Source organism: Epinephelus lanceolatus, chromosome 22 (genome assembly GCF_041903045.1).
Source record: "Epinephelus lanceolatus isolate andai-2023 chromosome 22, ASM4190304v1, whole genome shotgun sequence".
In the NCBI taxonomy this organism is placed as follows: Eukaryota; Metazoa; Chordata; class Actinopteri; order Perciformes; family Serranidae; genus Epinephelus; species Epinephelus lanceolatus.
This window is the reverse complement of record NC_135755.1, coordinates 21,470,181-21,482,744: the sequence shown is the minus strand read 5'-3', so window position 1 is coordinate 21,482,744 and position 12,564 is coordinate 21,470,181. Positions and strand designations below refer to the sequence as shown.

The following is a 12,564-nucleotide window of genomic DNA, read 5'->3' as shown; positions in this document are numbered from 1 at the left end:
GGACTTATTGGTGGATTTCTTAGCTTTGCTTTGCGTCAGGACTAACTGATAGCTCTGGCAGCTGTGGAGGGTTATTTTCTCCGTCAGGTGTGAGGCTGCTACGCTGCATGTTAAACCTCCACTAATCCCTCTCTTCCAGGTGCTCACCTGTGTTGAAAGTTTAACTGAGGAGACTTGTTTGATGTGTTTTGCAGAATTCTTTGAGCTGCTGAGCCGGGCGCAGAGCACCCGAGCCAACGACCAGCGCGGACTCCTGAGCAAAGAAGACCTGGTGCTTCCCGAATTCCTGCGTCTAACTCCACCCACCTCCTCCTGCTCCATCTCCTCTGACCTGGCCTGCTCCACTCCCGACCGCCGGGAGAACGGCATATCCTCACGGGGGGCCCTCACCGCCAGCCTTCGTTCGGAGAGCCTGGACTCCTCCCTCAGCTCCAGCGCCAACGGACACTCCGGGACCAGGCGGTGCCTGATGCCCCCTCCTCGCCACCCAACTTTTGGCACCCACCTGTCCCCCATCCCCCGGCCCATAGACTCCCGGCCAAGCCTCCGCACGGTGGAGGAGGACACCCACACTGACCTGACCTTGGTGGGGGAGGGCGACATCAACAGCCCCAACAGCACCCTGCTGCCTCCATCGCCGTCCTCCATACCGTCCTTCGACAGCAGCCTGCCTGAAGCCAACTTCACCCCGCCGCCACCCTGCCCCAAGTCTCAAGACGCAGGTGAAGAGGGAAAGTCCACTTCAGGTATTTCTACAGTGTAACAAACCAGTGCTCTGTGTGTTTGCGTGTGTGTTGTATGTGCATGTGTGCGCTCTCTCCCCGGCGGTCTGAACCCGACTGCCTTCACGACAAAACTCTCTCTACACTGACTCTGATGCACTTTAATGACAAATTGACTCTTTCTCAGTTTGCCGTTCATTTAAACTGATTTGTTTGATTAATCTTAGCAAAGCATGTGTGTGATTGATCTTAATTACACTCGGATAACCTTGTAAATAGTGATGTGTATATTTTGTTCAGTGAGTAACGTTTACTTGGATGTCACTTCCCATGTCACAAATCGTTGGGTTCGCCACATGACTGGGGTCAGTTTACTCCAGTTAAATATTTAGTTTATTTAGTAGTGTTGGGTGCATGAGAGTGCTGATGTAACTGATTGCAGAGCTTCTGAATAAATAATTTATGCATATTAGTGCATACAGATAATGATCAATATTTGACAGTACTGTAGTCAGTGAATGTTGTGCTGAGGAGTATAATTCAGAGCAATTGAAAGTAATGACATTAGCAGCAGTTTCCTGGCATCACAGGCTCATTGTGTACAATTAGAAAACATGGAAGCAAAGCAGAGCCATGAAATTGTTTTACAGTGTTGGACCTGCGAATGCTAAACAGTCATTACGAAAACAAATGCTGTGTTCCTCTCCATCCCACCACCTCCAGTTAAGAGCAATTCAACAATGTCAAAAAGCTTATTTTCTTCTCACTCACCAAAACCGGTGAGTCATGAATCGGTGTCAGCTGCTGCTGTAGCAATTTGAGCAATGGTGAAAATAATTAGTCATTGGAGGACAAGTGCTCCTTAGCGCTGGTGACATTGTTGAATTGCCTTTCATTCTTTATCTGGGTCATTCACTCCCTCTTTAGATTCCTGTTGTAGATAATCACTGCCAATAAACTCTGTACCTGTGATTGAGTCGATCTAATAAATGTTAGAATTGGAAATCACTCTCGTCTGTCTTTTTACACGTTTGTGAGCTCAGTTCCCCACCTCCCCCACCTCCTCCTCGTCCTCCTCCACTACCACCACCTCTCCGCCTCCGCATGCCTCCTCCCGTTCTCCCTTAGCTCCGTCTCATTTTGTCTTGTGGCTCCCTCCTCTCATCAGCTCCCACTCCTTTGTGTACTTTTCTGTGTGCGCTCGCTTCAGGGTGTCGCTGCTCACTGTGTGTGTGTGTGTGTGTGTGTGTGTGTGTGTGTGTGTGTGTGTGTGTGTGTTCTGCTCAGATTGTGTAGTGTGGTGCGCTCTCGTTGCTTGGTCTACCTGCTTGGTGTTATTGTTTGATGGGGTCGCTGCTCTGTTGTGCGTAGCTTTTGAAAGCGTGGCATTGTGGATCTCTTTGAGCCCGTCTGCTGTTGAACGTGTGTTTTTTCTAAGCTTGCCATTATGTGCTGGAGTGTCGGTTCTTTGTTTATAGAGTGCAATATCATTAGCTCCTGCTGATGGATTTCATTTTCTGTTTCCCGTCCATGTCATTTTTCCCCCCACTCCTCCACTGTGTATGTGTCTGAGATTCTAAGGCAAGGTGAATTGATTTGTATTGGTGACGGGTAGATTTTCAGACATCAACTGAGGCCACAGAGCTTTCTGTGTTCAGATATCCAATTAGACGCAACACGTTTTGACTCTTGTCTTTGAAGGAAATCCCAGGAAACCCCCTTTGAAACCCTGTGAACTCCACACAAAGAGAAGATAATGTTTTCCACCAACAAAGCTGACGAGCACTTCAAAGCGCTTTATGGAAAGTGCACGGACACGTTCACTGCCTCATATGAATAGCAAGGCTTTAATGTAAGGTGATGAGTACACAGGATGATGAGGAAGAATCGAAGCTCCTCCACAGGCTTGCTCCTCTTTTCTGGTTGCTAAGTGCATCAGCCTGATTTCTTCCCACCACTGGGCGCCATGGTAACCTTATCCACGAGTTGACTGAGCTACAGATAGAAACTGTCACTGCTGGTTTTCATCTATCTCCCAGCCTATTCCTCTCCGTCTCCCTCTCCCTTTCTCCCACCAGCTAAAATAGAAACACAGCTATGATTCAATGTGCCCGTGTCTCTAACGCTGCGCGCCACCTCGGCGAGGCAGAATCTGCGAGCGATCTGCAAACATGGAAATGCAGCAGAGTTAACACGCCTCCACTTTTTTAGAGACTTTGTTAAGTTGTTACTTTTAAATTCTGGTGGTGGAGAGCTGCGCTCGCAGGCTTAATAACGTGTTCAGGAGACAAACACCCACTGAATAAGTCAGAGGCCACTCAGTCCAAACAAGTTTGCAACGGTTCAGTAGCAATTATGCTCTGTTACTGTGCCAATCTGCTGGGTTTCAGTAATTGCAGACGTCCTTCTCTGGATTGTGTATCACTGTTAAACTGATGCCCTCTGCTGTTCCCAGGGAATAAATAATTGCTGCTGAGGTGGATCAACATGTTCCTACAACACCATTGCTGCTGTGCTATAAATAATAAAGAAATACAGAAAGGGAGAGGATAAAGGGACTTAATCGTTTCCTCTGGTTCTGTTGCAGTCACCAAACCACACAAGTTAATTAATGCATTCAAGAGACACACTGAAAAGCCTTTTAGAGTCTTAAATTTTACATTAATATGAATCCTTTTAAGTCATTATATAGTCCTGAATTTGAATTTTTAGATCTTAATTGCCGCCAATAATCAATCTAATTTCATTCATCCATCTTTGAATTTATTTCTGTCAAAATGAGTCAAGCTCGTCTATGTAATAAAAGCTTGCAACATGTAGATAACCTGACTCACTAATAATAACCATAATCCTATATAAAACAAACCTCTGCACAGGACTACATACATATTACCTGCCTTTATACTTAACTTAATACTAATCTGCAATGCTTGATGAAGAAAAAGGTGATTTGTCTGAAAAGCAGTCTTAAATTTGAATAAAAAATGATCTTGAAAAGCATTAAATTAAAGTGTCAAATCCCTGTAGACACCCTGACAGCTCCTCTTGCACTAGAAAACAATCTACGCTGACACCAGTATAAGCATTTGCATCTAAAACAGTGATCCGTAGTACCACGAGTACTTCACGTCCTACAAGTGGTTGCGTTTTCTTGGCATATCGCGTGTAAATTAGCCCCTAATTAGATGGTTAAAATCCAAACCAGAGGGCCTCTGGTCTTCATCCAGAAGGGCTGAACTGAAAACTGCAGCCCCATGTTTCCATGATCATTTTCTAATCATGGCTGTAATCACCTCTTTCTGTCTGGCAAGCACCAGAGTCTGTAGGCTTGGTTGGTATGGATCAGGACGTCCACTAGGGGGCGACATCACACAGTGTAACTCTATTCATATGGCTGATTTGAACCCAGTGCATGAAGTTTGTAGTTTGGTCAGAGATAAAGCTGGGGAGTAAGAACGGAGTAGTAGAACTGATTAATTCAGTGAGTTCATGTTGAAATAGTGTTTTTATTCCCCTCCCTGCAGTTAAAGCTGGAAGTTAGATACTCAAGTTTTAATTCAGAGGAAACGTTTGGCCCTGGGAGTGAGTGGGACATGTTCCCTGAGGCGAGGCTATCTACAAAGAATGCTCTGTAATGACTCAGCAGTACACTTGAGGCACCATATGGCTCAGTTTTCCTTCAGGCCTGTTTCACCATCTTCACCTCCTCATGCCTCTGTGTCAGCTCTCCAAGCTGGCGGCCTCTGACCCTGGGCCAGCTGTATCATCCATCTGGCGGTTAGAGGAGGGCTCGATGCAGATCTTTGGCAGTCGGCCTGGGCGAGGACGGTCGCTGGGCCCGGTCCAGACTGGCTGGTCTGTTTCAGCTCCCCAGCTGCTGCCATGTCTGTGGACAAGCGTCGCCGCAGGAGGTACGGCTGTGTTAAACGGCTGTGTCAGGGCTTCGTGTTTACACCTAACAGCAGAGTCAGCAAGCTTGAATATTGAAAACATGTTTGATTGAGAGAGGTTCATGGGTATATAATGGAACCTGAAGGAAAATACACTTATTCTAATGAGGTGGCTTGTAGAGAAGGCAAGATGATCCATATAACTTAAAGTAAAAAAACTGTATTGGAGTTTCCCCTCCTGCTAAAAGCATATGAGTAAGCAAAACCTCAACAGTGTCTCAAGTCATCACTTGTAAAAAAAAAAAAAAAAAAACTACCCAGTGAGTCATTATATCCACATTGCTGATGATTATTTACAAAAATCAGGTGTAAATATTTTGTTTAAGCACCAAAAGTCAATCTTACAATATCGAGGTATTTGGTCAAAACTATCGTTACATATTAATTTTCTCTGTATCGCCCAGCCCTACGTTTTTGTGTAAGAACCTGTGGCTCAATTGTTACAGCAGGACAGTCTCCTCTCATTTGCCCTGTGACAGATTGGCAGCCTGCTAAGTGTGTATCCCTGCCCCTAAGACAGTGCATGCTGGGATAGGCAGCTGACACTGGGCGAGAGGCAGGGTACACCCTGGACAGGTCACCAGACTATCACAGGGCTGACACATAGAGACAGACAACCATTCACACTCACATTCACACCTACGGACAATTTAGAGTCACCAATTAACCTGCATGTCTTTGGACTGTGGGAGGAAGCTGGAGTACCTGGAGAAAATCCAGCCTGGCTACTTCCTGGGATTGAACCAGGAACCCTCTTGCTTTTTGTATAGGCCCAGTTGAATAATTTAATAATAATGTGTGGTTATCACAAAATCCCACGGCACACCTGGAATTGCTGTAGCACGCCATTTGAGAACCACTGGCTTAGACGCAGACATACAGCTAAAAACATGGACAACAAAGCTGATCATGGACTGATATATATCAGTTATATATAGACAGAAAAATAGCGCAAGTGCAAATTGTGCTGGATTAAATACAGAATGATATATGTCATAAGTTGCTTTATATCCATGAGGTAGCTGGATGTGACAGTATATTCACTGTATACAGCATGCTTGAATTATGCCCGACAGATTTTTAGGTGATGCTTGGTGTTGCACAGGCATTGTTCCTGACACTATGTGGCTGGTGTCAAGTCTTCATCATAGTGACGGCCTGTGGAATGAAACTGTTCTCGAGTCTGGTTGTTTTACCAGAGGAGAGAAGGTTGTGTCCTGGGTGTGAAGGGTGTGCTCTGATGCTACCAGCCCATTTCCTGTGTCTAGAGGTAAATAGGTCTTGGATGGAGGGCAGGCTGGCACCAGTGATTTTCTCATCAGTCCTGACTGTCTGTTGTAGTCTGTTCCTGTCCTGCTGAGTGGCTGATTCAAAACACATAGTGATGGAAGTATCGGAGCAGGGAGTACACCCTCTGCTGTGCCTTTCTTGTGATGGTGTTTATTTGGATGGCCACTTTCAGTCCTTGGAGATGGTGGATTCCAGAAACCGGAAGGCTTCCATAGCAGGAACAGTGGTGTTGAAAACATAGGTGTAGATTTTGGGGGCGGACACATGGGACACATCCTGCTCAGTAATTAGAGCATGTGCATCCCCCACAATAAACACATGAAAGTAGCAGAGGACTTTTGACTCATTTTGACATAATTAAAGACGATTACAACATGAATTGGTGCGTAAAAATTCACCAGAACGCAGGAAGTCGAGTGTTTGGTGCTCAACATTTTTTGGCTGAGGATGGAAACCCCCTGTTTCACGTGTCCCCACCCAATGCAACCTACGCACTTGGTTCAGAATGGTGACAGGAGTGAGCAGTAGGCAAAGCCCAATTCATCAAAGTGCGTCATCTAGAAGTTGCATACCAGCATCAATACATCACATCCTGTGGAAAACCCTGTGATGCCGACATCATTGATTATATCTAATTATAATCAATGTCAGGCCTTAATTGTCAAACACAAGTCCGTATCACGTTCTTGAACTTCAGAGAAGACCTCAGCAGTCGTTGAGAACTCCTTGAATGTGTTTCGTGTTCACCTCAGTGGTTCATGTTGCACCGTTGTTGTTTTGCTGAGGGTCTGTGTAAGGTTGGATGTTGGAGCTCACAGGCTGTGTTTACATCTGAGCTCAACGGCAGTGAATCACAGTCAGCGCCGTTAGGAGAGTCTATGTGTTGAAGTGCTGTGTTTGAGTCACTCTGGCCTCTGTGTTTAGAGTCCGTGGGGCCACAGGGTTCACATGAGAAGTGGAGAGTTTATCGGTCATCATAACTTAAATGCCGGCGTCCCGGAAACTTCAGTTTTTAGCCCCGTGAATGCACTTGCATGAGAGGAGGGAAATGTTGACGTCCCAATGCCCAACACACCCCCTTTAAATGTGATTTTATGTTTCATTAACTTGAGTTCGGGGCTGTATGATGAGGTCATGCAGCTCTGCATTGTTTGGACTGAAGCACAAGTGGTAATGTTGAAATATACCACATGTGACAACAAGTCAGTGAATGAATACATTTAATCCTGCTGCAATTTCATTCAGTTCGTCTTTCCCAGGAATTGGCGAGCGAGTTCAGCAAGTTTGAGCTGAAGCAGTTATGTCATCAACTTTGTCTTAACAACAGCTGTCCAGATTACACAACTATACCATTGTCAGATTACACAAACATATTACACTGATGTGTTCATTTGAGCGATGTAGAGTTAAAATGCATGTGCACGCAATGGGTGACAGTTTCTTGTAACATCTTGTACAGTCGTGCGAAGCATCTGGTCATCGTGCAGTCTAATGTGAAGCCAATGCTCAGTCGCCTGAAGATCCTCGAGTCAAAGATGCACAGAGATGGAACGAGTTGTTTGATTCTAGTGACTGTTATAGAAAATATATCTTTGAGGACTGCTATGGATCAGTCCAGATTGTTTTGGTGTGAGTTGCTGAGCTGAGATGTCTGCCTTCTCGAATATAATGGAACCAGATGACACTCGGCTTGTGGTGCTCAAAGTGCCAAAGAATGCATTTGGAAAAACTCAACAGCAATGTCTCTTTCCAGAAATCGTGACTTTGTTACTCAAGATAATCCACAGACCTTGTTGTGAGCAGTTTTATGTAACAACTCTTTTCTGTCTGACTCTTTTCCTTAGCTGGTGAACACGATGGAGCTTCAGCAGCTAAAAAGTCAAATACTTTTCAGAACCCATAGTTAGGTGAATATTGGACTTAGAGCATGTTTATACCTGGTATTAACATGTGTCTTGGGTGATCCGATCACAAGCAGACAGCGCTAATACATGCGTAAACAACCACCATGACACAATGTGATCCAATCACTTAAACCACTTGCTGAGGTGCTCTGGGACACATTGACCCATAGATATATATAAAGACAACTGGATACAGTGTTGGAGGCAAGGCTTCATTCCTTCTGATGAAAGTTGCTCAGTGGTTAATGGAGCCAACAAAGTTCAACTTCACAGGTGTAAAATTGCCCAGATCTCCACATCACTGGGCTCTAAGAGCGAGCACACTAGAGACTTCACCGGTGGCGTGGCTAACTTCCACTGGTCGACTCGGCTAACTTCTGAATGGATCATGTTCTAAAAGTGAAACAAGTCATTTTGCAGGGGTTGTGACCTTCAAAGCATGTATCTACTGATTGACCTGTAAGTTGTATTTACACAGTTTGGACACTTTGCCAAATTGGCTTCAAAGTCTGGTGCACTTGACCAGATATCTTTTGTAATGTGGGTGCTAATGCGTCCTGATGCGTCCCCGACAAGGACTACATCATCAGTGCAGGACATGGTGGTTGTTTTTGGTGACAGCATGCTAACTCTTTTTAACTTGACCATTTTACGATGAGTTTGACTGTTTATTTAATTGTTTTGCCGAATGGAAGGGTACGTGTTGGATTCTACTGTAGAGATGCACCGATCCAGCTTTTTCAGTTCCGATCCCGATCCCGATGCTGTGGCTTTGATTATCAGCCGATACCCGATACTGATCCGATACCATGGTTGACCTAAAAAGCTATATACCTTTACATGTAGAACAGAAAAGACTAGAGGCATCAGGCATTGATGACTACACAGTTCTTTCCTAAGATAAAAGGAAACAAGATGAAACAGATTAATGCAATGATTAACTGTTTATTTTTAACAAAAATAAACAGTTGTGTAACAGCAGTTGAAATAGTGTGAAATTCCTCCACACAGCAGATTCTCTCCTTCGCTCCATGACATATGATGTAGCTTGTGTCGCAATAGATTTAAAGGGAAAGGATCGCCTCGGTTATAGGTTGCATTTTCCGATACCCGATCTGTTTTGATGATATTGGGGCCGATATTTGATCCAGATATCGGATCGGTTCATCCCTATTCTACTGAGAGCGACACAACTGCTAACATGACTAGCAAGCAGCTAGGAAGAGTGTTGGATGCAATAACTGTGCATTTGCCCCCACAAGACGTCCGCTGGAGACGTACAGGTGTGAATGGCAATGTGTCCTGGCTGTCCACTTGTTGACTTGTCCACTTTTTGATTTTAAGGTGATGATTTGCCAATATGTTGTGTTCTCTTTTTTGCTGCCCCCAACTGGCCAAAACAATTGATGATAGCAGCTTTAAGCTTCAAGTGCCTATTTGCATTTTGTCACAACCAGCCTCATAAATATTATCATGGTCGTACACAATGCACCAACTCATCGTAAATCCTCCATTTCTTTCTTTTCCCTCATGCACAGAAGAAACTACAGATCGAAACCCTGACACCAAGTCATCCGCCGACAGAGCCGACGCTGCACAGACGGCTCAGGAGGTGATGGACGTGGAGGGGGTTCATCTAGAGGAGGGAACAGTCGAGACATCCCAGGGAGAGGACTCTGAGCTGAGCCTGAGCTTCCAGGGCTACGTCGCTGAGCTGCGGCAGTGCCAGAGCAAGCTGAGGAACGCCCAGATGCCCCAGAATGGCCGCAACCCACCAGAGGGCAAGAACTGCAAGACAGACCTTTACAAGGCCACAGTTGTCTAAAGGGAACCCCCACTGCTGCACTTTTTAAGCCTGAGGCACTGTCTTGAAAGGGAATTAGTCAAACAATGGGCTGCATGTACACTCTAGAAACAAAATCAATATTATGGTGATAGATATTGTATATTTGTTACGAATTCTGCCGTCCTCTTGTTGATTTTTAGTATTGGTTGTAATTTTTGGACAGTGATATGTTTTGTTATGCTATAGTTTAATAATGAAGTGCAAAGCAATTCTATTATGAGCCATGTTAGACCAAGGACAACCACGGAAGAAGCCTAAAATGAACTTTAGGGTACCGGTTTCTAATCAGGCATGAATTACAAACAGTTTATAAGTTGTATTTAATGGGTTTATTGTAAGTCTTTACTTTCTAGTAAGTCATCAAAACTAATGTGAGAGCTAACTTGAAAGTAAGTTATGCTAATGGACGATATACAAGCCAAAGGGATAAACCATTAATTGTGCAATTAATTACAATTTATAGACACTCTATAAAGTTTGACAGAAAAATCTTAACCCAGTGTCCACTTACAAGCCTTTCCCCCCAACTTGAGCGGAGGAAGAAGAAGAAGTAGCAGTTGAAAGCTCTGGAAAAAGTTGATTTCTAAAGCATTACTAAATGATTCATTCATTAATGAAGCTATTTATTACTTACAAACACTAAACTCATTATGACTTTGCACAACGTCCACCTAACCAGAAAAAAAACACTAGTAAGTGAACCTTGAGTTTTCATTTTTTGTCAAACTTTTGCCCTATTAGAAAGTGGTACCCACTTTTGTTGGACCATATGTCAGGAAGAACTCTGTTTTTAGGATCAAAAGGGAGGCAAATCACAATTTTCTTGCATATTTAACTATTTCCTGTATATTATGTTTTACAGATAATACATGATGGTACATTTGTTGCCTGTACTTCCTGCTTCTGTGGTTTTGAGGTTGTCCACATGTTGAATGATTAAAAAGCTTTGATGGCTGTAATTCCAACAAAACTGACGCTTGTTTCTTTTGTTCATTAGGCATGATTAATCCTGGTGTTTCTGACAGCAGGAAAATCCTCACCCTCCCATGTTAACATCTATACCCCGTTGTTAAAGGAAACCTGAAATACTCCTCTGTTGAATTTTATAACCCCAAGTCTTACATAAGACGTCCGCAGCCCTGAATTCTCCCACTTGTCATATTTGGCCAGCTAAATGTGTTTGCTAAGTTAGTCAGGACTGTCAATAATTAACGGTTTAGTTGTCTTAGTTGAACAATACCCTCTTTGGAAACGCACCACCTTCACCTTGGGATTTGTAGTCAGTGTGGACGTGCTGTTCAGTCGTCCAGCCTCCTCTCTGTATTTTTAGCTCAGCATCTGGAGAGAGATTATTGCAGCTGGTGAAAATTAGAGGTTAGATTATGGGACCGGGGAGTTTGTCTTGACACAGCATGTCACTGCTGGAATGCTGACAACACATGAGGGCCTAGCAGTGGTTGGTTGGGCTCTTCACTTTTCATATTTGCATTGTTTAAAGGTTCTGTCATTATTGAATATTTCATTAGAACAGTACTTCCTTCCAGATGTTTGATAGACTCTACAATTGAACTTTTATTAAAAACTTGAGATATCACTCAATGACCCACCTGTGGATGTTTTCATGTCTAGACTGCTTCCACTCTCTGCTTCTCTGCCAGTTCACATAGCTGCTACTCTGGCACTGTGTGTGATGGGGCTAACACTAGTGTGGAATGCACTTTTAACTTGTTTTAGGACTTTTAAAAAGACAAAGTAACATCTCTTGTTATGTCATTAGCTACTTTGCCTTGGTCACATCCTCTGACAGGAAGCTATCATTATTATCAGCAATATATTTCAGGGTAAAGTCTTGTTCATTATGTATTTTAGCTAGCTAGCTAACGAAGCGTGATTACCAGTTAGCTTACTGTAAATTTAGCTAACTGCTAAGCATGCTAAAATACTGATATGTTTAATGAAAAATGACACAAAACTTAACTTCTTGTGGAGTTATTTATGAAGTTGTTATGTGAGTATGGCCTAAATTGCTATTTAATTTTGGATTTATACTCCATTAACTTAAAATGGCTGAGGAAATCTACGTGGGTTGCATTTCAGCCCTGAACTAGCATTAGCTTAAATTAACGTTAGACTAAAGACACTAATTGGATTGATTTCAGAATTAAAATTTACTTAAAAGCTATTTTTTATGAGCTTAAATTAATACTCTTGAATGCTGTAATGTAAGTTTTGTGTCCTAATGTTGCTGTTATAATGCTGTAAATCACTTGGTTGAACTAGCTAACGTTTTTAACTGTTATTTCTTGTAATGTTACATAGGCCTACTGTTAAGCTAGCTTAGTATGCTATTTGCCTTAGGGACTGTTTGCTATTCATAAGGAGGGGAGGTGGTGATGCCAAAAGGAGGAGGCATGTCAAATATTTTTAAACACAGGTGAGGGACTTATGTTTTTTTTTTAAATTTTGTCTTCGGGAAGGGGCGCATTAATTTAAATGGTTGTATAGAGTGTCCCAGGAATGACTCCTAAAACCCGTAATTGAGTTAGCATTTTAGCGCTCCTGGTTCCCTTATCTCAAAGTCAAAAGGTTTTTTGAATGGGTCTTTGGTTAGATGCCTGAAATAAGGTCTGTGGTTAACACTTTAAAAAGACTTTCATGTTTTGTTCTATGACATAAAACACATCAGTAAATACCCCACCAGTGAACTTTGAAGCTTTTATGTGTCTTAAAAAAGGTGGCTGCTAACAAGAGGCTAAATGAGACTACAGATCAAGCTGCGCTGCACTGAGCACAGCTTTCAGTCTTGTTATGGTGGTGACGTTAGATCGTGCAACTGTAGTGTAAGTTAGTTT

General features: G+C 43.3%; 1 protein-coding gene across 2 annotated transcripts in view; it reads left to right on the top strand.

The window, feature by feature from the left end:
• LOC117246177 (regulator of G-protein signaling 12) overlaps positions 1–10,682 on the top strand; it is a 45,372-nt gene extending 34,690 nt beyond the window's left edge. For both annotated transcript variants that reach the window (XM_033609937.2, XM_033609941.2), the window contains 2 exons: positions 195–746; positions 9,405–10,682. In XM_033609937.2, coding sequence (XP_033465828.2) covers positions 195–746; positions 9,405–9,691 — 839 coding nt within the window. In that variant the 3' untranslated portion in view covers positions 9,692–10,682. The remainder of the gene's footprint in view (positions 1–194; positions 747–9,404) is intronic.
• The last annotated feature ends 1,882 nt before the right edge of the window (positions 10,683–12,564 follow it).